Source organism: Stegodyphus dumicola, chromosome 3 (assembly GCF_044657685.1).
Source record: "Stegodyphus dumicola isolate Sdum_Otavi_A_Nest chromosome 3, ASM4465768v1".
NCBI classification, from domain to species: Eukaryota; Metazoa; Arthropoda; class Arachnida; order Araneae; family Eresidae; genus Stegodyphus; species Stegodyphus dumicola.
In genome coordinates, this window is record NC_140770.1 from 212,383,865 (window position 1) to 212,406,024 (window position 22,160).

General features: G+C 32.2%; 1 protein-coding gene across 1 annotated transcript; it reads right to left on the reverse strand.

The window, feature by feature from the left end:
* Positions 1 to 15: 15 nt before the first annotated feature.
* Positions 16 to 21,850, reverse strand: LOC118193616 (uS5 assembly chaperone PDCD2-like). The gene is made up of 4 exons (XM_035364728.2): positions 21,158 to 21,850; positions 15,862 to 16,127; positions 11,595 to 11,708; positions 16 to 212 (listed from the first exon to the last, which is right to left on the reverse strand). The coding sequence occupies exons 1-4, from the start codon at positions 21,672 to 21,674 to the stop codon at positions 48 to 50; spliced, it is 1,062 nt and encodes a 353-aa protein (XP_035220619.1). The 5' UTR covers positions 21,675 to 21,850; the 3' UTR covers positions 16 to 47.
* Positions 21,851 to 22,160: the final 310 nt, after the last annotated feature.

The window sequence follows — 22,160 nt, forward strand, 5'->3', positions numbered from 1 at the left end:
AATAACAACAATACATTATTTATTTTGAAATTCATATATAAGTTTTATTAAGATCTGTCATTGGAAAAATCTTGTTTCCACAAGAATTCTTTGACATAAGCACCTGTACCCCTTTCACAAGATTCAGAACAAGTATACACAATTAAAGTACCCCAATCCACACTATCTTCTACACTATCTAAGGATAAAAAGTTCAAAAGTTGTGGCATCACCTGAAAAATAATGTTTTTATTAAAATTACAAATGATTTTGAATAAACATAAGCAAATTAATTATCTTCCAAATAGTGATGTATTTTTGCATATGCAGCAATTTACTTAATCTACAACTATAGATTAACAAACTTCCACAACTGAATCTGAGCTATTTTAAGAAATTTGTAGGTCTTAAAAATACCAGCAGAAACAAATTATTTAGGTAGTAATACTGTCAATTTGCTTACTAAGCCTCCTTAACTTTAAAGCACAGAAACCAAGAAACCTAATGAAAGGATATTTTTATTAATTAAAACTATTTCATAACTATTTGATCCAGTTTTACCTTCATGTTTATTAAAACAATACTGTTAGCTTGTTTTAATAAACATTTCTGTAACATAAAAGTCTACAGAACTGCTGAGGGGAGTGTACACCTACATATACAAACATAATGATGAATAAAGGATACCCTCAAAACTTATTAAAAGGCCATTCTTAAGACGACGACAAAAAAAAAAAAAAAAAAAAAAAAATCTACAGACCTATTATTCGACATTCTATACTTTTATTAAAAGTAAATAAAATATTTTAAATAAAAAATTGAAAAATAATTATCATTACACATTAATAAATATTTCTGACAATGATTTATAATTCTACCTCCATCTCTGACTTGATGCAAACATTCATGCTCTTTGAATGTTTTTCCTCACCATAATTTTAATGGTATATACAAAGTCTCTAAAGTATATTTTTTGAGAACCCCATATTGTAATATAGTACTCCATATTTGAGTAATACAGTCAAAAGTCGTTAATTCGGACACCCATAATCCGGAATGATCTATAATCCGGACCTCAAAGCTAAAAACTTTCTGCGCATGTGCTGCGTTGACACATGCGCATAGGCATTTACGCGTGCGCGTAAGACCTTTACGACTGCGCATTTGCGTGTGCGCAAGCACAGAATACGTTTTCGCGTGCGCATTTAATGTATAACGGACGGTACAAGCTAAAATTATCTAATTATCTATTTCAGTTAATGTTGATGATTGCGTTGTTCCTTAATCTTCGAATTGGATGCGGCTTATTATTTTTTGCAGATTGTAAGAGCAATTTTATAAAAGTAAACTTGAACTTTCGATTATGTCAAATAGAATTTCCAATGCTGGAGCTCCCAAAGGATCTACAAAACGAAAGTATGTTTCGATGTCCGTCAAACAAAAAGTGGAATTGCTGCAAAAAATGGATAAAGACATGAAGAAGGTGACAGAAAGGTTAGTGAAAACGAAAAAATTTCGTTTGACAAGTTAGTTGATGTTCTCAGCACAGCAATTACGGGACTTGAACAGCGGATCTCTGTAACTGAACAAGAAATTATGTCTGTTTGTAGTATTAAAAAGAAAGTATTATCACATAAAACAAAGCAACTTAAACAACTTACATTGAAAGAAATGTTTAACAAAGTAAACAAATAAATATTAAGCTTTTTTTTTTTTTTTTTTTTTTGTAAATTTTGATACCCTTTAGATCATAATTGTTCTTTATTTCATAAATTATGGTTTCATATTTTTATTTTAGAATTTCTGCATGCCATCTTACAAGATTTAAACTGATGATCTATAATGCGGAAAAATCGATAATCCGGATCGCCGAAATGCAGAAAAATCGATAATCCGGAATCGCTGAAGTCCCGACGAGTCTGGATTAACGACTTTTGACTGTACCATAATCAATTAAATTTTCACAGTAATAGCTTTGACTTTAGCTACAATTTCAACAATTGTTACTTTACCTGAAGCAGAAAGAATAGCTGATATTACTACTGAGGTGACAATTTGTAGGATTTTTCCACACTTAACTGCTTCCTTCAAAAGCTCTGCACATATAATATTATCCTCTGAATCATTTTCATCATCAGCTTTGCAGTGACTTCAACAAAAAATTCAACATGTCTGAAGAAATATTTGGTAGTTTTTTCTCAGGCATCACTATGACTCATGATATACATGATGGGCAATGAAAATATAGCCTGCCCCCAGTAATAATATGACAAGATAATAAATAAGTGGATTGTTTTATTGTATGCTGAAAGTGGTCCTCATTCACATTTTGTGCACATCTAGTCACATCAGAATGGCTGATACTGCTTGCATCTGTTTAACAGTGATGTTTGCAATGTTTTCCTTCAGTTAATTTGGATTGTTGATGTAAATTTTTTGCTTTAATTTTCCCAATATATAAAGCAAGTCCACCGACAACTCCGAGGAACATGGTGGCTTTGCTAAGCATACACAGTTTATGACCTTATGCAGTTGAGTCGTGTAAGGTGTGATATGTTGCCCTTTCACACCTTACACGACTCAACTGCATAAGGAATAATTAAGTGAATTCACTTTTTATTTTGTTAACTGGTCATAAAATTGTCCAAAGGAGTCTGGTTAAATAGCAATATTCACACTGGATTCAAAGAAAACTGGGCTCATTATTTGTGCTCTTGGACACTGTGAAACAAAACCAGTTTTTTTTTATTATGAGTCGAAATAAAATTTTCAATGTACTAGTATACCTGGTATTTCTAGGAATTTTTCTGATGTAATAAATAAAATCAAACTTTTCCTTTAAGACAATAAGTAATACATCCGAGTGTGCATCAAACTACTGTACACTAAAAAAAGGGGGGCAGTTCTATATCTCCCGTTCTACTGGGCCAATTGACAAAATTCAAATTGTGTTTTTCATGTCTCGAAAGCGTGACTTAGGATATATGTTAGATTTATATATAGCACTGTTCTAACAGAGGTATTTTGACACAAAATCGGACGTTTTCTGAAATAACACCAATTTTTTCCCATATTTTGATTCTACGATTGAAATTATGCCTAAATATTAAACAGGGTTAGTAGCCACATTTTAGTTAAAAACATAAGCACCTGTCTAATTACATTATACACAACTGCCTAATCTTAAAAGAAAAATTAGACTTGTAATTAAATATGAGAAATTCAGTATTTATTAAGAGAGATTGAGTATTACTCAATCATGGAAAACAATTACTTTTTTTAAATAACAATTCAATTTACGGAACTAGTTTACAATGAGGGGGAAAAACTATGCAGAACTAAGCTATATTACAAGATTTAATGATGAAATTTCTGTTCAAAATAGGGAAAATTAATAATAATAAGCCATATTTATTGTATTCACTTGGATCCTAGTAAGAAATACAATTTATTTTTCCACTCATATTCATATTTAAATAATTTAATCAAAATTCTGAAAATTTTCATTATATAACAGTTTTCCCTTAACAGATATTGCAAGTAAAGTAATTTAAGTAAGAAGACAAACATTTCTGAAATCAGAAGATGGGAAATTGCTTCATGCCTTTAATAGTAAAAGCTTAATTAATCCGTATACTCGGAAATTGCCGATTATCTGAAAATTCCGGATAGTCGAGTGTAGCTGGAAAAAGAGGAGGGAGGTGGGGTAGATTGTAGCCCTTTTTTAGATTTTTCAGCTAAATAATGCTTTTGACATTTCAATATGTGCATCATATAAAAATAGCCCAACGAAACTGAAAAATATTCTGCTTAGCAAACACAGTAAAACTCTTTTAAGTGCTCATAAACAAATCTGAAACTGAACATGAAAATTAATTATCTCTGCAAAATATTGCAAATGTTATTGTGCAATATGTGCGCCTTACTTTGTCTGTACATGATATTATGCAGTCGGAATCAACAGTTGCTGGTATTCGGAAAATAAAGAGCTAAACAAAGGAAAAGAAACTTACCAATATGGGGTGTTTTCCATTCAAATTTTGAACAGACTGCATTAAATTTCCCGAATAGAATCATTCTTTGCTAAGGTTGGTAGACCGCACACTTTTCAGACCTATTTAATCTAGATTGAAAAGTGAAAAAAAAAAAAAAAAGTTCGTTGCTTGTCTTGCTGCGACATGAAACGGTTTCAATATTCGAGATTTTGCAGAGAAAGAGGAGGACCTCCCAACTTCCATAATGCATGATGCACTGGCAAAAAAATTAAATTATTTTGACTATTCAATTACTTTCACTTTATTTACGCCATTCCTAATATTATTCCGTAGAAAGCTAATCAGTGTTAAAACACACCCATTTTTTAAGTTTATATACACTTCAGCAGTTACTGCAACTATATTATTATAAATATTCATACATATCCTCATAATATAAGCATAATGATCATAATAAATGTGAATATGAACTGACCACACGGAACGAGAATGCAAATTATTAAAATCTTGATAGAAATTCAAACATGTGTAGTCTTGGGTGGGAGGAAAAGAATACAGAATGTACCGGAACTTTCTACCGCTTTCGCATTTCTTTCACCAATGACGTGCACCAAAGTCTGTACTACACACCAAAGGTTACGTTAATGCAGAGAAAGGGGCGAAAAGCTATTTCCCAGACTATGATTCACCATCTGACGTTCTATATAAAGAAGAAACGTTATTTATTTAATTTCGGCCTTCGTACAGGGAAAAAATATGCATTACTTAAGGGAAAAAAAAAAAAAAAAAAAAAGGGCTCTAAAAGCAAAAAAATAAGTGCTTGAGAGAAAAAGTAAGCATTTCAAATATAAGGGCCGTTACGTACCATGTTAAATTCTGTAAAATTTGGTGCAAAATTTACGGAGAAATTCAAAAATTTATGTTGGCACAATTTTTACTTCCTTGTACGAAGTAAATTGGAAGTATTGTAACCGTGAAAAAATTCAGGCATCATATTTCAACAAAAATATCCATTTTGACCACTACCGAATGCAAGATATTTTTACGTGACAATCATACGTAAGGACAGAATAAAGGACTCTTCTCCCCAAAAAAATTATAAAACTGATTGAAAATGAATTCTAAAGAGAAATTTTCGTGGCATCTGTGTGTATGTATGTACGTATCTCAGTTTCTTTATTCTTATATGTTTGTAAACTGGGCACTTTTGGCTTTAAAAGTGATTGAATTATGTTGTTCTTATCATCAGGTTAAAGTTTTATGCATTTAGTAAATCTGCATATAATATTTTTAGAATTATTAACAATTTAAAAGTCATTTAAGTGCCGCTAAGCCTAATTATTTTTGCAATGGCAGCAATATTTGTTTACATTTGAAACAGCAAAATAGTAGATTTGTTGCCAATCTAGAGAAAGTAAGTTTCACAATAACAAAGACAGCGCCTTCTTTTATTATTGCGAATTAAATCATGCTTTATTCATTCTGGAATTTATTCGAGGAAATAAGTGTTTAAGATTTACTTCATAATTTTCAATACAAATATTTTGAGTTTTTATGTATTTTTGCCTTGTCACGAAGTGAAAACTGAATTAATTGAATGAGAAATACTAAATCATCTGTGAAAACTTTTTCTTTTTTTGTTGTTGTTGTTTTCTTAATATGTTTTATACATCATTTTAGATTTATTATAGTATTTGAATAGAAAATGTGGCAACGATTATATAATCCTTAAGATGATATAAATTTCGGGCATTCTGACATGAAAAATCAATGAAATGTAATGCTGTTAAGTAAACCTATGAGCAGAGTGTCACTATGATAAACAAAAAGAGTGCATTTATTTATTCTATTGTGGTTTATGTTCTATCGATGAAATAAATTTAATTCAATCCATTAAGTTTAAATGAAATGCAAGGAAAAATGCGTATAATTTAATATTTCATACAAGTGATGTTTCATACAAGTCATGTGATGTACACATCAGATTTTTTTTCAATATGCACCAAGAATAATTCACTTGGCGCACTTCTAAATATATGACAACCAATTTCCCTTTCCTTCCATTATGCCTGAGCAGGAAAAAAAGGCACCTCGTTCATACTGTTTTACGTTGTGTAAAAGTGGAAAAAAAGTCACATTGTTCTTACTTTCAAATAATTTTAGCAAAGTGTCTAAACCACATTTGATGTTTTATCGCTTTTAACAAATATGCCAAATTTCAAAATGTGCCAATATATAAATTCACGTACATCTTTGGAAATTTTGAATACGAAACTGTAATTTTATGCAGGTATGCTTAGAAATCTACTTTAAGATGACGATAAAAATCTTATAGATTATATTCAAATTATTTTTGAATTTATAAAAATTATTTTAAAATACATATTTTAATAAATAATAAAAAATCCGGAAATTTTTTTTGGAATGAACCTGAATTTCGAATTCTGTAAGAAGGAATCAAAAGTTCAATACAAAAAGAGATATTAATAAATATACAGGGTGTCCGAATTTGGAGAGGCTGCTCTACTTAACAGACAGTTTAAAAGCATAAGAAAACTGTAAAACTCACAAAGTTTTTATTAAACAGTCAGTACAATTTCACTTGAGCTCCCTTAGTAACTCTGAGAATGTCCAGCAGGTAGTCCAGTTCCAACCATGTCTGGTGTAGCATTTCCGGAGTTACAGTAGCCGCAGTTATGGAAGCACGATTCAATATCACAGATGTTTCCCGAGTACACTTTGTCTTGCATGTAGCCCCAAAAGAAGAAATCGAGAGGAGTCATTTCGGGAGAACTTGGCGGCCAGACAATGGGGCTACTGCGTCCTATCCATTGGTTATGGAAGGTTGTATTTTCAAATGCACGAACATGCGTGTCCCAGTGAGGAGGGGCCCTATCTTGTTGGAAGATAACAGTGGGTTGTTGCATTTGGGATATTGCGTAAATTTATAACACGTCCAGGTAAATGTTTGCCGTCACAGACGTCTTAGCAAAGAAAAATGGTCCTATGACTGTATCATGTGTCAGAGCACATCAGAAATTGATTTTTGGGCTGATCTATTCCTATTGCAGTGAATGGGGATTTTCTGAGTTGTGCCGAATTTTGAATTCCTGAATTCTGCAGTTGTGCTTATTAACATTGTTGCTAATGTGATATGTAGCTTCATCTGAAAAAAGATGCGGTTTAGAAAATTGTGTTTATTTTTTATGCAAGATAACATCTCAATCCGCTGCGACCAATAATTTGGTTGCAGTTTCTGCAGAATCTGCATTTTATATGCATGCATTATCAGTTTTCGATGCAGCACATCATGAATAGTTGATTGTGACATAGATAATTCAGAAGCTGTCTGCTTGATCGACTGACTCCAAACGAGACTGTCGAACATGTTCCACATGTGAATCAGAATGTGAGCGCCAATCACCTCCAGATCTTTTTCATACACTTCCCGTTTCGAGAAACATTTTCAGCCACTTTTTAATGCTCTTAGCTTGGGAGTGAATTTCTTTCATAAACTGTTTGAAACATTCTTTACACTTTTTACTACGGATTTGTGTTCTACACACCAGAGAACAATTTGTGCCTTCTCTTGCGGTGATGCCATTTTCAGTTTGTTGGCTCAGCAAAAGTGCAGGTGTGTCAGAAGCAAGAAAAAAAATATTGACGCCAAACTCTACGAATTCAGCTCCCACATGTGGCCAATGTTGCCCTCACAGCGCTAAAACTTTGTGTTTAACTGACTGTTCAAAATAGGTACATTTGATTCGGACACCCTGTATATAAAATTTAATTAACATTGAGGAGCTTTAGCTCCTCAATGTTAATTGATTTTGATAGCTAGTTTTTTAAAAACTACTATTTAAAAAAAATGCATGTCATTTAGGAAAAATTTTGATTTTGTGTAAAAATACCTATATTAAAAAAATGCTATATATAAATCTAATACATATCCTAAGTCGCACTTTCAAGACATGAAGAATGCAAATTGAATTTCGTCAATTGGCCCAGTAGAATGGGAAATATAAAACTTTCCCATTCTCTCTCTTTCTTTTTTTTTTTTTTTTTTTTTTTTTTTGGCACAGTGCACATACACTGGTGTGCAAAAATTAAGGACGAAGTCAAAAAATTAGCATATCAGCTGAACGAAGAGGCAGAGCAGACAGAAAGACCAATCAGGAGATTAAGTAAGGTGATGTACGGTAGCACAGGCGCAGATATGCAGGTAGACGTAATGGGGGAGCGTCTGAGTAGTATAAAGCATGTTGTCGGTGTAAGATCAGTATTTCTGGCAAAGAGATTGCACACCGTATAGCAGTTAAAATCACACCGAGTTGCTGCCTCGGCGAGAAATGGCGAATAATCAATCTGTTAGACGACATCTGGATGCTTTTACCCGAGGTCGAATCATTGGGAAGTTGGAGGAAGGCCGCAGTGTGACAAGTGTGGCTGCAGAGTTCGGAATTGCTCACAGCATCGTTTCACGACTTTGGAGACAATTTCAAACTACAGGAACAGCTATCCGGGGGTTTAGTAGTGGTCATCCACGAGGAACCACACCCGCAGATGACTGGTATATTGCCTTACAGGCCAGAAGAAACAGGCGACAGACAGCGGGAGAAATCGCTAGACACACCACACAGGCGACTGGACGACCGATATCGCGTTTTACTGTGGCCAGAAGACTGCACGGTGGTGGTCTGTTTGCACGATGCCCTGTACGGTGTGTACCTCTAACGCCTGCCCATCGGAGAAGGCGTTCTCTGTGGTGCCAGGAACACCGGAACTGGAGAGACAATGAATGGGGACGAGTACTCTTTACAGATGAGAGCAGATTCAGTCTGAGTAGCGATTTTCATCTGGATAGAACAGGGAAGCCGCAATCATCCCTCGAACATCATTGAAAGGGACAGGTATGGAGGTGGTGGTGTTCTCGTTTGGCGAGGCATCATGCTTGGTAGTCGTACAGACCTTCACATCTTCGACGCAGGTCCAGTTAATGGGACCCGTTATTGTAACGAGATTCTTCTTCCATATGTGCGTCTTTTTAGAGGCGCTATGGGTCCGCAGTTCCTTTTCATGGACGACAATGCACCATGTCATCGCAGAGTAGCTGCCGAACAGCTCTTAGAGAGTGAGGATATTGAACGTATGGATTGGCCGGCACGATCTCTGGATCTCAGTCCCATCGAGCATGTATGGGATTTTCTAGGCAGACGCTTGGCACCTCGTACCTTACCACCAGTAACGATTCTGGAACTTCGATTGGCGCTGCAAGACGAATGGGCAGCAATGCTTCAACAACTCATTGACACCCTCATTCTCAGCATGGGCAGACGCTGAGAATACCCTAGCAGTCAGGGGAGATCATATCCCCTATTAAAGACCGGATGTTTCTTGCTGGACACCCATCACAGGGATGTTTCGGCCTTCAGTCGCATTGTGCTCCATGCTACTTTTTCAATAATGCTTCTTTTTATCCCTCCGATTTCTCTTTTAGTAAATGTTGCTTATATTACTCATGTCCTTACGTATTGGGGATCTTACAGTATTAAATGTGTTGATTTGGAAAGCTTTTGTACAAAGTTATATTGAAAAAAACCGTCTCGTCCTTAATTTTTGCACACCAGTGTATATAAAGGCATTAGAATTGTGTGCAGCTGTGAACTTTGCTGATAGCAACAGAAACCCTGCCATTGATTTCTTGTTCGTCATCAGAAACTGTTTCTTCAATCTGTTGTTTAATAGCAGACACTTTTTCTTCATATTGTCCAACTTTGTTTTCAACCATGTCTATTCTACCTTCCACTCCCTTGAATCTGTTTTGTATTATAGCAGTAATTTCCATTTCCTCTTGACCTGCTTCCATCTTTTCTTGAACTGACTTAAGGGTCCGTTCCATCTCTAGACCTGTTTGCATCCCTTCTTTAATAGGCTTGATGGTCCCTTCCATTTTTTCTTGGAGTACAGCAAAGACCATCACCAGCTGTCTTAGTTGCTTTTTCATGGCTCATCACCAGCATTCATCCCAATCCCTGGCACTAAAAATCTTTGAATGCCTAGGGTTTGTAAGGGACTGAATGCACACAGAAACATGATAGCTTAAATTGATTTTCTTTAACACCTTACAGTTCTGGAACATTTCACGAAAGTATTCATACTTTCGCGGTAGTTACATTTCACACTACTAAGATCAGTAGTTACATTTCACACTACTAAGAGAGTTAAAACACAATGCAATGCACAGTGCATTTAAAAGGTGAAGCTTGAATGTAGCTCTCTCAATACTGCACAGTCAACTCTGAATTAAAAACTGATGCTCTCTCTGGTCTTATATTGTTTCTCTCAGCTGCCGAGGAATTTCCATTACCTCCTATTTCTTAAAATTACTAACATCCAGATTTAACTCCTACAGTTGTGCAATATTTTGATGCCAGACGATGATTTCAAAATCAGATTTTCTTGGGAGTGGTGAAATTACAATTTTAGCCAAACAAAGACGAACGAGAAATTCGACTGGAGTAAGCAAAGTATAAAAAGAAACTAAAATACTTTTATTCATTCTTAGCACTAGATCAGTAAACTTCCCACCCTTCCATCAACATAATATTTAATCCTAAAATCCTATAAACAATCCTTTAATTATCAGTTTGATTGAAATGCAGTAATATATAAGGTTCAGCATAGGTATGTCATATATTTGCAGATTTTCAATTCCCTCCCCTCTAATATAATTTATGAATCTTCAAACATAATACCTTTGAACAAGGTACACTAATTTCATAACTGCAAAACATTGAGCATTCGTAGGTAGTACTGCCATCTAGAATCAAAAGGAAACACTAAAAACAGAAGATTACAGCTTTTGGTATAGAAAATTAGCATTTTTTAGAAGGTTAAAAAATTGACAAACTTTCAGTATATTTTACATATGAGTGCCCTTTAAAGGGTTAAATGACCTGCCTTATACATAAAATTCTTAACAATATACTATAAGATGAAGCAGCAGAACATAAATTATGAATTGGTCCCGAAAGTTGGTTGAATGAAGACTAATAGTGATGCCATAAAGACATCATTGTCAACATTAGAAAACTATTCTTTTACTTGATTTTCCTTGTATTGCTCTAAAACATTTGATTTTAAATACAAACCACATTTATCTTCAAATTTCACTACAAATTATTCTTCTTCCTTATTATTTATTTAATTTTTTACTTAATTCCAGCTGTCATCTTCTGATTCCAAAATGAATTTATTTGTATCATAACATAATATAGCTTCAATTAAGTTAAAACACTGTAATAGCTTTGCACTTTGAAGAAAGCCTAATCATGCAAGAATCAACACTCATGCGTATTAAAAAAATCACTTTTACCTAACGATAAGCAGGAGAAGAATCTACAACAAACAGTTTATGGGAAGAATAAGTTAATGCAAAGTAGTTTTAGGAATTTTTCCATAGAATACTGCATACTTTGGGGGGGGTAGAAAACAGACCATGGGGATTTTGACTACGGTCATTTCAATTACAGCAGTGTAAGTTGTGAAGAGGTTTAAAAAAATTTTTTTTAGCTAAGTCGCAAGAAAACAAGTGAACATTTTTAAAAAGGCTGAAATCACCTGAAATTCAAATGCACGTTTTGCCCCACAGCTGCATACAGGTATATCTTTCTCAGATGGCACATGTTCAGATGAAACCCACAGAGGTTCTCCTCTTCTTTGATAACGTAAAACCTATGGATTAAAAAAAGTACTTTATGAACTATTAAAATAATTAAAGCACAGGGTTAAGTACTTCTTATATAGTCTATGTCTGACTACTTATGATATTTTTGAGATTATAATTTTCCCATTAAATAATCTAACAAGTTCTATAAAAACTGGTAGAAAACTAAAAACAAGCTTACGTAAGATGTATAAATCAAAATGCAACTTTTTTTTAGATTAAATAATGAACTACAAAAGCATAAAAAGAGCTGTGTCTATGTAATAAATATATATTAGTAAAAAAGATATTAAGGTTTAGTTGCATGGCCATTTTCATGACTTTTCCCAAGTGTAATGTGATGTGATTATGAGCCAGTTTCTGTTAGAAAGTACTCCAAGAAACATTCCTTTCTTTACACACAAAATCCTCATTATAATCAATTACAATAACAAAAAAATATTAAAAGCAGTCATTAAGATGCATAAGCTCTTATGACCACAGATCAAGCATTTATTATTCTAAAAATCATAATATTAATTTGGAGGCAGCATTAACCATCTGAGCATTATGACTGGCTTTATCCGGTCATTAGAACTTTTGCTGCTTGGCATATATTAGCTTATAACTTATGATATTTTGCTTTCTTACTTTCTTTAATAATGTAAATATCATCTTAATGAATGTAAGTTTATAAAAATAAGAGACTAAAATAAGTAATTATACAAACTCAATTAATAAATGCTGTTTAAATACCAGTCTTCATGATAGATCTAAAATCCTGTGCCACTCAGAGGGTTAAATCTCTTATGCCCATACACAAAAAGGAATATGTTAAGTATGCAAGTAATGGTATCTGTGTATAGTAAACCACATATGATTTCCTCCACTCCAGCTTCTGTTAATTTATTATTTACTAAGTAACAAAGTAGCTTTGCTGCTTGAGAAGAAAAAAAAAAAAAAATAAATAAAAATAAAAAAAAAAAAAAAAAAACCTCTTCATCAAAATTATGCAACACCTACCACAGCACAATTAAAACTCTGACATCATTGTTTTGTTGAAAACTAAGAAAGTTCACCATTTCTTTGGTCAACACAGGATAGGAACTATATGGTGAGAGCTTAGCAAGGAAACACCTGCTTTAAGATATGTTAAATTAATATAAGGGTAGCCATTAGGAATTTATATTTCACAATACATCTTCAACTGACAAGTGACTAAGGATTTTAATGTATCTTTCGTCAGAAAAACTAGAATCCACGAGTTTCACTTCTAAAATTTATTATTATTAATTTTTTGAAATCTATAGACAAGTTTCATTTTTTTTCAGAGTTTCATGTAGTGCACTGCTATTTATAGCTATTTGTTATTTCATGTTTGGATGTTTAGCACAAATATTAAAAGCTGATTTATATTCTTTTATTCTGATGCATTTCACAGCAAGTGAAACATTTTGGACTACTGAATACTTCTTCACTTGTCTACATTATTTTTATATTTACTTTTGGTCTTCTCTTTCCATCTTCTATTTTGATTATAATTAAAGAATATGCAGAATATTACTGTGAGCAGTTTACAATGTCATGTCTCACCACAGAATAATACTACAATGAAGTCATTTCAAGAATATATCATATCTAATGAAACTAAATTCCATGCTGTTAATCATCATTCCATCTCAAGTACTTTTTTAAGTAATTTAACACTGGTAACAAATGTACACTTGGCCAACCTACGACACAAAAATATGGAGAATTTTCTCAAAGACAAAAAGATTGTTTAAACGATGAAAATATATTTTTAATAATGAATGGAACTAATTAATACATGAAAGTTCAGTTAAAATACTTACATGTCTTTTTTTTTTTAAAAACTATCTGTACCTTTTAATAGAAAAATAATACATTAATCAGTTTTCACACAAATGCTAAGAACAGTAGTAGATTTTACTTTCATTAAGAAAGAAGCTTCACTTATTCATAGCAATTACCACATAGGCCTGCTTTTGCTAATAAGTTTTCTAATGTATAATTACTAATATTAGATCTAAATTTAGTTCTTGTTTTAGTAACATTGAACATCCTTTTACAATCTGTACTACTATGGGAAATTGTCAGGATGGTGAACATTATTTTAGACAATTCACTCACTGTTCTTTAATATTCTTTCAGTTTTCCAATTAAACTCCACTGAGTGTCAATCCTTATTAGTTTTATAAAGTTTTCCAAGTTTTCTAATTGTAAACTACAATATTGTGACTGCAATTTATCAAATGCAACATCAGCATCGTCATTCAAAACTAAATGAAGTAAAATTGAAGAATCTAAAAAAATATAATATCAGAAAAAGATGCATAATCTAGAGCAGAAACATCTGCAACTTTACCATGCAAAATCACGTCATTATTGATTGGAAATTTATCTAGTATGTAATGACATACTCAATGCACTCAAGAACTTAAGATTTATTTTTCATACCCATTTCTTTAACAATCACAGTTGTTTTTGTCCTTGCACTTGAGAATTTATTAGCAGTTTTGTGTATGTGCATGTTTAAGAACATCGGCCCCTCCCCCGTGCTAAACTGGTTAAAAATTCGTAATAACAAACAGTACACATCACAAATATATTACATTTCTTTGACAAAATAATATAAGAAAAGTCATATGTGTACGACTTTTGAAATGCATATGAATATTTTACTTTTTTGCATAAGTAAAACAAAAAATTGTAATTTCTTAATCTATTTCTCGAAAGCATGTGAAACTCGCAGCACTCAGAGGTGAGATGAATGATATATTAACCACAATCTTGCTTTGTCCTCATTGGCTAATATATGCCAGATGACCTGCACTTGATGCTCATTGGATAACTGGAACACAAAGTTCACAGAAACATGCTCTCAACACACAAAGCAGAAGTGTGCCCTAATATCTCACTGATGAAACAACTTTGGTTTTCTTTTATATGTAATCTAGAGAAAAACCCAAGCACTTTCAGATGCCAAAAATCCCTTTTGGGGGTGCAAATAATGAAGTATTAAGCAAAACTACACAATCATGAGAAATTTTAAGAATAAGAGAATATCAGGAGAAATATATCGTAAATCGGGTTGGCGGAAGTAAAGTACCATAGGAAATTGGCAGAGTTGGCAACTCAATAAATACGGACCTTTACTTACAGAAAATAAATCATAATAATAAAAAAATCTTATGAGAAATATTCTATCTAAAGGCAATAACAGCAATTTAGAATAATACTTGTTTAAAGGCAGTCAAAATTATATCATTTTTATCTTCAGAATTCTTTAAAGTTACTTTACTCCCTCTAGCCAAGGTTCAAAACTAAATCATTCAAATCTTTTGAACTCTCATTGCTGCCAGCTGTTGCTAATACATTTAATAACTCTAATTCCTTGGGAGAGATATCACAATGAAACAGAGAGAGAGAAACGATAAAAAAGTAGCTAGAGAAAAAGAACCTAAAGGAAAGATGTGTAGATTATCTTTGGAATATCTTATCCATATTTACAAAGCAGTGAACTCTTTCAATCAGAATTACAGCCATTCTTTTACTACTGCCCTCACTTTTAAGGTTTTCGGAAATTCTCAAAAACTTTTACAGATAGTCTAATAAAGGATATAATTCCTAGAAACCAAGTGATTATTTTATTAGCAGTAATACAAGTAGCTGATGGAAAATTGAGGGGGGGGGAAACAGAATTTAACACAGTTAACCTAATTTAAGGTATTTTCAATGAGACACTACTGTTACGTAAGAAAAGTATATAGAACCTTACTTAAGGAATTACGTGGAAAAGAAATGTGACAGACTTATCACAATAAGTTCTTTGGTACTCATGTATTATACTACTATTGATTGCCAAAGTAACACAGTGTGGTTGACCATGTCCTTTAGAATTCTGCAGTAATGACTGGCGATTGGCAAAAATTATTGTCTGTGGTTGATTGGATAATACATAAGTACCAATTTTTCTAATTACAATTGGAAAAATATTGAATTAATATAAAATCTGTATGCAATTCAAATAACAGTCAGCTCAAACTGTATCTTTCTATAGTACAAAAACCATTACATTAAAGTGAGCTGCTGTTTGAAAACAGAAAATGTAAGGAAAACTTATAATTTTATTAAAAACAAATTTAAACTACTATCGCTAACCTGTTCAGGTTCAATTTTTATCCTTTTCTGAAATTTATTGAAAGCTTTGTCTTTTTTCTTTACCACAATATCAAGGTCATCTACACGCACATCTTGCAATTCTCTTGGTGCTTTAGAAGATTGCATAAATTGATGATATTCTCTCATCTTCTCTTCATCACTTTTTTCTGCAGTTACTGAAGGCAGTTCTTCAGTTTCCGTAACCAATTCAAATTCGGGAAGTAAAAACTGACTTTTCAACTTCTTGTGTTTCTTTGTACCATCATCTGCACGAAAGACAAAGTATTTTCATTAGATTTAAGCAAATCATAATGCTTTAAAAAATTGTTTTTGATGATTTATATACATTTGAAAAAATTACCATAAAGTTTATTTCAACGTCGAAATAAACTGTTTATACTTATTAAATGTACTATTACAACATTCTACCCTTAGACATTTAATTACTTATTATAAATTAAGGCTGATCTTTGGAATATGGTAACTGGTAGTTTCGCGACATTTTGGAGGTGATAAAGGTTACTACCTAGGACTTTGGTAATAATGTGAGAAGTACTCAGTTCCGATTACGCATTATTTTGTGTGAGGGAAATGAGAGATCATGAGATATGTCATGTGACATTAATGGACGAATTACAGTTCTTTAATCGGAAAAGGGGGGGGGATTTGGAAAACTGTAGTACTATATTATTTTGTATTAAGCTTCATTGTGTGTTGTGTGAAATAATGGAAGTGTGCGTGCCACGTAATGAAGATTCTGAAGATTAGGTAAGTTAGTATTTTTAATCATTTGAGGATATTATTTTTATGCATTGTTCTAAATGTAAGGAGTAAATAAATTAATATGATATTATTGGAAAATTGTTATTAGCAATGATTTAGTTTAAAGTAATTAGGATTGTAATCTAATTTTTATTAATTTAATGTATGTGCTTATTTATATTTTAAGTAGTATTTTTTAATTTAATGATCGTGATTTTGTGAGTTATATGTTTGTAGTATTTTGGAATACTTTTGAGTCGAAGACATTTTCATGCATTTTCATGAAATTTTTCTAATTTATGAGAAAAAAGTAGTGTACATGGATATAGTGAAGAGTGTGCACAATGCCATTTTTGTGCAATTCTGGGATGTTTTTTTAAGTAAAAATAAGTTGACGTGTACATGGTTTAGTAATATTTTAATTAAATGATAGTTATTTTGTGAATTTTATGTTTGTAGGAATTTGGTATACGTTTCAGTTGAAGTAAACGTGCATGGAAGTAATTTAAATATTTGACACTAAGTATTTGTAACCATTTGTAATGTTTACGGTATGAATTCGTTGGTGACGTTTATAACATAATAGATAATTTAGAGGTAAACGTTTTTGGATATTTTATTTATTTTATACATGGAAATGTTCATCTTTGGAAAGGGTATATACTTTTTGCGATCAGGTAATTTCATATATGTTCTTTTTACCGGATTTAAAGATTCACAAAATTTTCATGCATTTTCGGGAATTTTTTCCAATTTATAAGAAAAAAGCAGTGTACATGGATATAGTGAAGAGAGTGCGCAATGCCATTTTTGTGCAATTCTGGGATTTTTTTTTAAGTAAAAATAAGTCGACATTTACATGGTTTAGTGATATTTTAATTAAATGATAGTTATTTTGTGAATTTCATGTTTGTAGGAATTTGGTATACGTTTCAGTTGAAGTAAACGTGTATGGAAATAATTTAAATATTTGACACTAAGTATTTGTAACCATTTGTAATGTTTGCGGTATGAATTCGTTGGTGACGTTTATAATATAATAGATAATTTAGAGGTAAAAGTTTTTGGATATTTTATTTATTTTATACGTGGAAATGTTCATCCTTGGAAAGGGTATATACTTTTTCGCGATCAGGTAATTTCATATATGTTCTTTTTAACAAGTTTAAAGATTCACAGAATTTTTTTGCATTTTCGTGCAAATTTTTGTAATTTATGAGAAAATAGCAGTGTAGATGGATAAATGTCAATGCAATGTCAATGTGTGCAATGCCATTTTTGTGCAATTCTGGGATGTTTTTTTAAGTAAAAATAAGTTGATGTGTAAATGGTTTATGTGTATGTGCTATTCTGAAAAACGCGCAAGGAGTTTGCGATTGTGCACTTTTTCTAATTTTGCAATTAATATTTGTCATGATTAAGCAGTTTTGTTACATAAAATTTCTAGCATAAGTGTAATTCGGCTAGTAGATTGTTGGAAAAAGTGTTCAGTAAATAAAAAGAAAAGAAACATGTCTTTGGCGGCGAAAAAAAAAAATAGAGGGTTGCTGTAGCAGAGTTGGTCGCCAAAAAATCGCCAAGTTACCATAATCCAAAGATCAACCGAAATTAATTTGCTACTATAAATACCTTACAGCTATTTTTATTAGACTATAATTAGTACATCTAACTTTCTTTCAGAATGATTTTGATATTCAGGCTTTGTGGTGAGTAGAAGTTGGGTGAAGTCATCTAAGGCTTATTTTTTCAATTACATATGAATCAGCTTAATATTAGTAATATTTTGTTCATGATCCTTTTAATAATTCTTTTAAATAAGTATAAACACTTTTTAAAAATATCACATAAAATGGTACACATATGAAACGATTACTATATATCATGGAACATAACATGCAACCAAAGAAAGGGGTGTATAAGCACATCCTTTTCTTTATGAAAAAGCCTGAAAAGTATACTGTGCAAAAAAAAGGGGGGGACAGTTTTATAACTCCTATTCTACTGGGCCAATTGCCAAAATCCAGCCTGCGTTCTTCATGTCTCGAAAGCGCGACTTATGATATGTATTAGATTTATATATATAAATCTAATACATATCATAGCATTCTTCTAATATAGGTCTTTAGACACAAAATCAGACTTTTTCTGAAATTACATGCCAATTGTTTTTCCATATTTCAATTTTACGACTCAAATTATGCCAAACTGCCAAGTTTTGTAAAAATTGCATGATTAGTTTTTAAAAAATTAGCTCTAAAAAATTTAGCTCCTCAGTGCTAATTGAGTTAGGTATACATTTATTAATCTCTCTTTTTTTATTACTTGATTCTTTCTTCCAGAATTCGAAACTTAGGCTTACCCCAATTAATATTTGCATATTTTTTATGATTTAGTTTTAAAAGTTGTATTTTTAAATATTTTTTATAATTTTTTTGAAAAAATTTTGAATTACAGCCTATACAATTTCTACCACCATCTCAAAGTAGATGTATTTCTAAGCACACCTGCAAAAAATTAGAGTTTCTATTCAAAATTTTCTAATATATACATGAATTTACATATTGGTGCATTTTGAAATTTGGCATATTTGTTATAAGCAATCACAATGCCAAATGTGATTTATGCACGTTGTCAAAATTATTTGAAATAATGAATGATGACCATTTTCCTGCTCGTGTAAAGAGAACAAAAAAAGGAAAGGAAAATAGGTTGCTAGAAAGTAAGAAGTTTGGCAAGTGAATTATATTTTTGCACAAACTGAAAAAATTCGCCAAGATAAATTTTTAAATTTCTTCACAAATTTCTCAGCAAAAATTTTAAAATTTAATATCTAGGGATAATTTGAGTTGTAGACTCGAAATATGGAAACAAATTGGTATGTTATTTTAAAAAAAAAGGCTGATTTTGTGCCAACAGTCAAAAGTCTTTAATTTGGACGTCCATAATCCAGACCTCAAAGCTACAATTTTTCTGCGCATGGGTAAACGCATAATGCGTTTACGAATGCGCATAATACCTTTACGCATGTGCATAATACATTTACGGATGGATGTTTAATGTATAACGGACAGTATCAGCTAAGCTAAAATTATTTAATTATCTATTTCAGTTAAAGTTGCAGATTGCGTTGTTCCTTAATCTTCTAATTGGATCCGGCTTATTATTTTTTGCAGACTGTTAGAGCAATTTTATAAAAGTAAGCTTGAACTTTTGATTATGTCAAAAAGAATTTCCGATTCTAGAGCTGCCAAAGGATCTACAAAGCGAAAGCATGTTTCGATGTCCATCAAACAAAAAGTGGAATTGCTGCATAAAATGGATAAAGGCATATCCGTTATTTCTCTAACCATTCCGAAATCTGTTTATCAATTTCACGCCGCTCAGCGGGGGGCATTGCGGCGTGTTCAGTGTAACCAAAGTCAAGGGAGTGCGCAATCCCAAGTTTGTGCACAAACCTAGCGTCCATGTACTGCCAAAAATCAGCAATTTTCGCCAGGGGGCACCCGCAAATATATTTTTCCCCTAGATCATTCTAGAAAATAAAAGAGCAAATTATTAGGTAGTTCAAAAGTAACAGAAAAAGGAAAAATTTAGTAATTTAAAAAATATAGACAGTAGCACAATATGGTTTTCAAAGAAAAGCACGGGCTTTTTTTATATAGTTTTATTGTCAGAATAATTTTACTGGCACGCTTTATTTGAGTTGTGTCAGAAATTTATACAGTAGTGCAGCACAGTTTGAAACACAGTCAGGATTACACATATTCAGTACTTTTAATCCCTGATTGTCAAGTGTGACATGGTATTTTATATCTAAAAGAGATCAGTTGGTAAACTACAAAACCTCTATAAATCATACTGCTATTAACTGAGCTAGCAATCAATTGAAAAAAAATTACTCAAAATATATTACAACATTAGACAGCATACAGTGAAAATTATTAATACAGATGAATTTCTTTATCAATGAATGTAATTTTGGCCTTTATTTTTAATGATTAGTTATTTAATGGCCTTCCTATAGTTCATTACAGTAAAAAAACATGGCGTACATGTGTCCAAGATGAAAAGACATGCATGTTGCAGAATGGATAAATGTAGAAAACGGTGAACCACATTTTCAAGTTTTGAATCTTGCCAAAGAATGGTAAAAACAATGAGAAACGATGCTGAGGATAATAATCAAATGAATAATATGAAAATTAAAATGATGAAATATATTTAGGGTGCAGCATAGCATATTATTAAAATTCTGTCATACATAAATGACTGACTACCTTTTATTTATTATTTTCTATACCAAATAAATAATTACTCAAGTTGTATTTTGAATTCAATAAAATTCCACAGAAAAATTTTGATAAAGAATTCTCACATGGACACATGCAAGAAAAGCTGAAAGTTTCATTTTAAATAAGTATACCATTCTCAAATGATATGATAAAAAATGATTAAAATATACAACACTCTTAAGAGAATTTTTACGCAGCAAAATTAAGAAAATAATTCAATACACAAATTATAATTCTCTTACTATTTCCACACATATTTTTATGATTCCATTCCCAGTCACATTTCCGATGTTCCTCAGAGCAGTAATTCCTTTCCGAACATTTCTCACAGCTAATTGCACTCATGCAACCACACACATCACAAATTGGTTGAAATTGTTCTGCAGATGGATCATTGCAAGATTTTTCATTCAGTATAGGAGGATCATATGAATAGAACTCGTTTTGTCGAGGTAGCTGATTACGAAAAACGGCAAAGCTGCTATTACTAAATCTCTGATGACATTTTCCATTCAAGCACATAAAAACAAAAATAGTACGATGAAAAGTGTCTTCTTTCTCTGCCACTGGCGCATATACTTGAAGTAAGAAAGCAAGAGGTTTTTCACACTTTTTGCAAAGAAGATCAGCCGGATTAGGTAAATCTTTTAATCTGAGCCATGCTGGTTTGCCACCAATTTTGCTCGGAAAATATTTGCTGGATAGCTTCCAAGAAGCTCTCTTATCAGCAAAACCTAGCTCAACTGATTGAGAGGCCATAACTTGTACAACTTAAATTGTACAACTACTAATATCATACAAATTTGAAACAGTTAATCAAACCTGAACATGCTCAACCACAAACACAGACACATGATTTTCAGATGTTGCCATATAATTAAGTATGACTGGCACCAACACCTCCTAGAACTAACTCAAGGCCACGGCGCGCAGTTCGTGACGTCACTGCAGTAGGGATACTTTCGTCCTCGCCAACTTTAAGGGCGCCTTCTTAAATGTCCATTTGACAGGCTTATAATTAAACTGAAATTTTTATATTTAATTCTCATTGTTTATAAATCTGGAAAAAACCTTGCTTTCATTAGAATGTGAAGAACCGAGATTTTTATTTTTAGAATGTTTTCGATACGAATAACTAGAATTTTTAATTCCATTAAAAGTTATTACTGATTTTACCAAATTTAATCGCTGAGTAACTCTTGTTAACGAAAGAAACTTCACACTTAATGAATCGGAATTTTATTT

Excerpts from the sequence above, each read along its gene's own strand:
- LOC118193616 (XM_035364728.2), bottom strand. The coding sequence starts at position 21,674 with ATGGCCTCTCAATCAGTTGAGCTAGGTTTTGCTGATAAGAGAGCTTCT. Across the intron at positions 11,709-15,861 it reads TAAAAATTGAACCTGAACAG|GTTTTACGTTATCAAAGAAG; the intron begins GTTAGCGATAGT and ends TTTAATCCATAG. Across the intron at positions 213-11,594 it reads AACGTGCATTTGAATTTCAG|GTGATGCCACAACTTTTGAA; the intron begins GTGATTTCAGCC and ends ATTATTTTTCAG.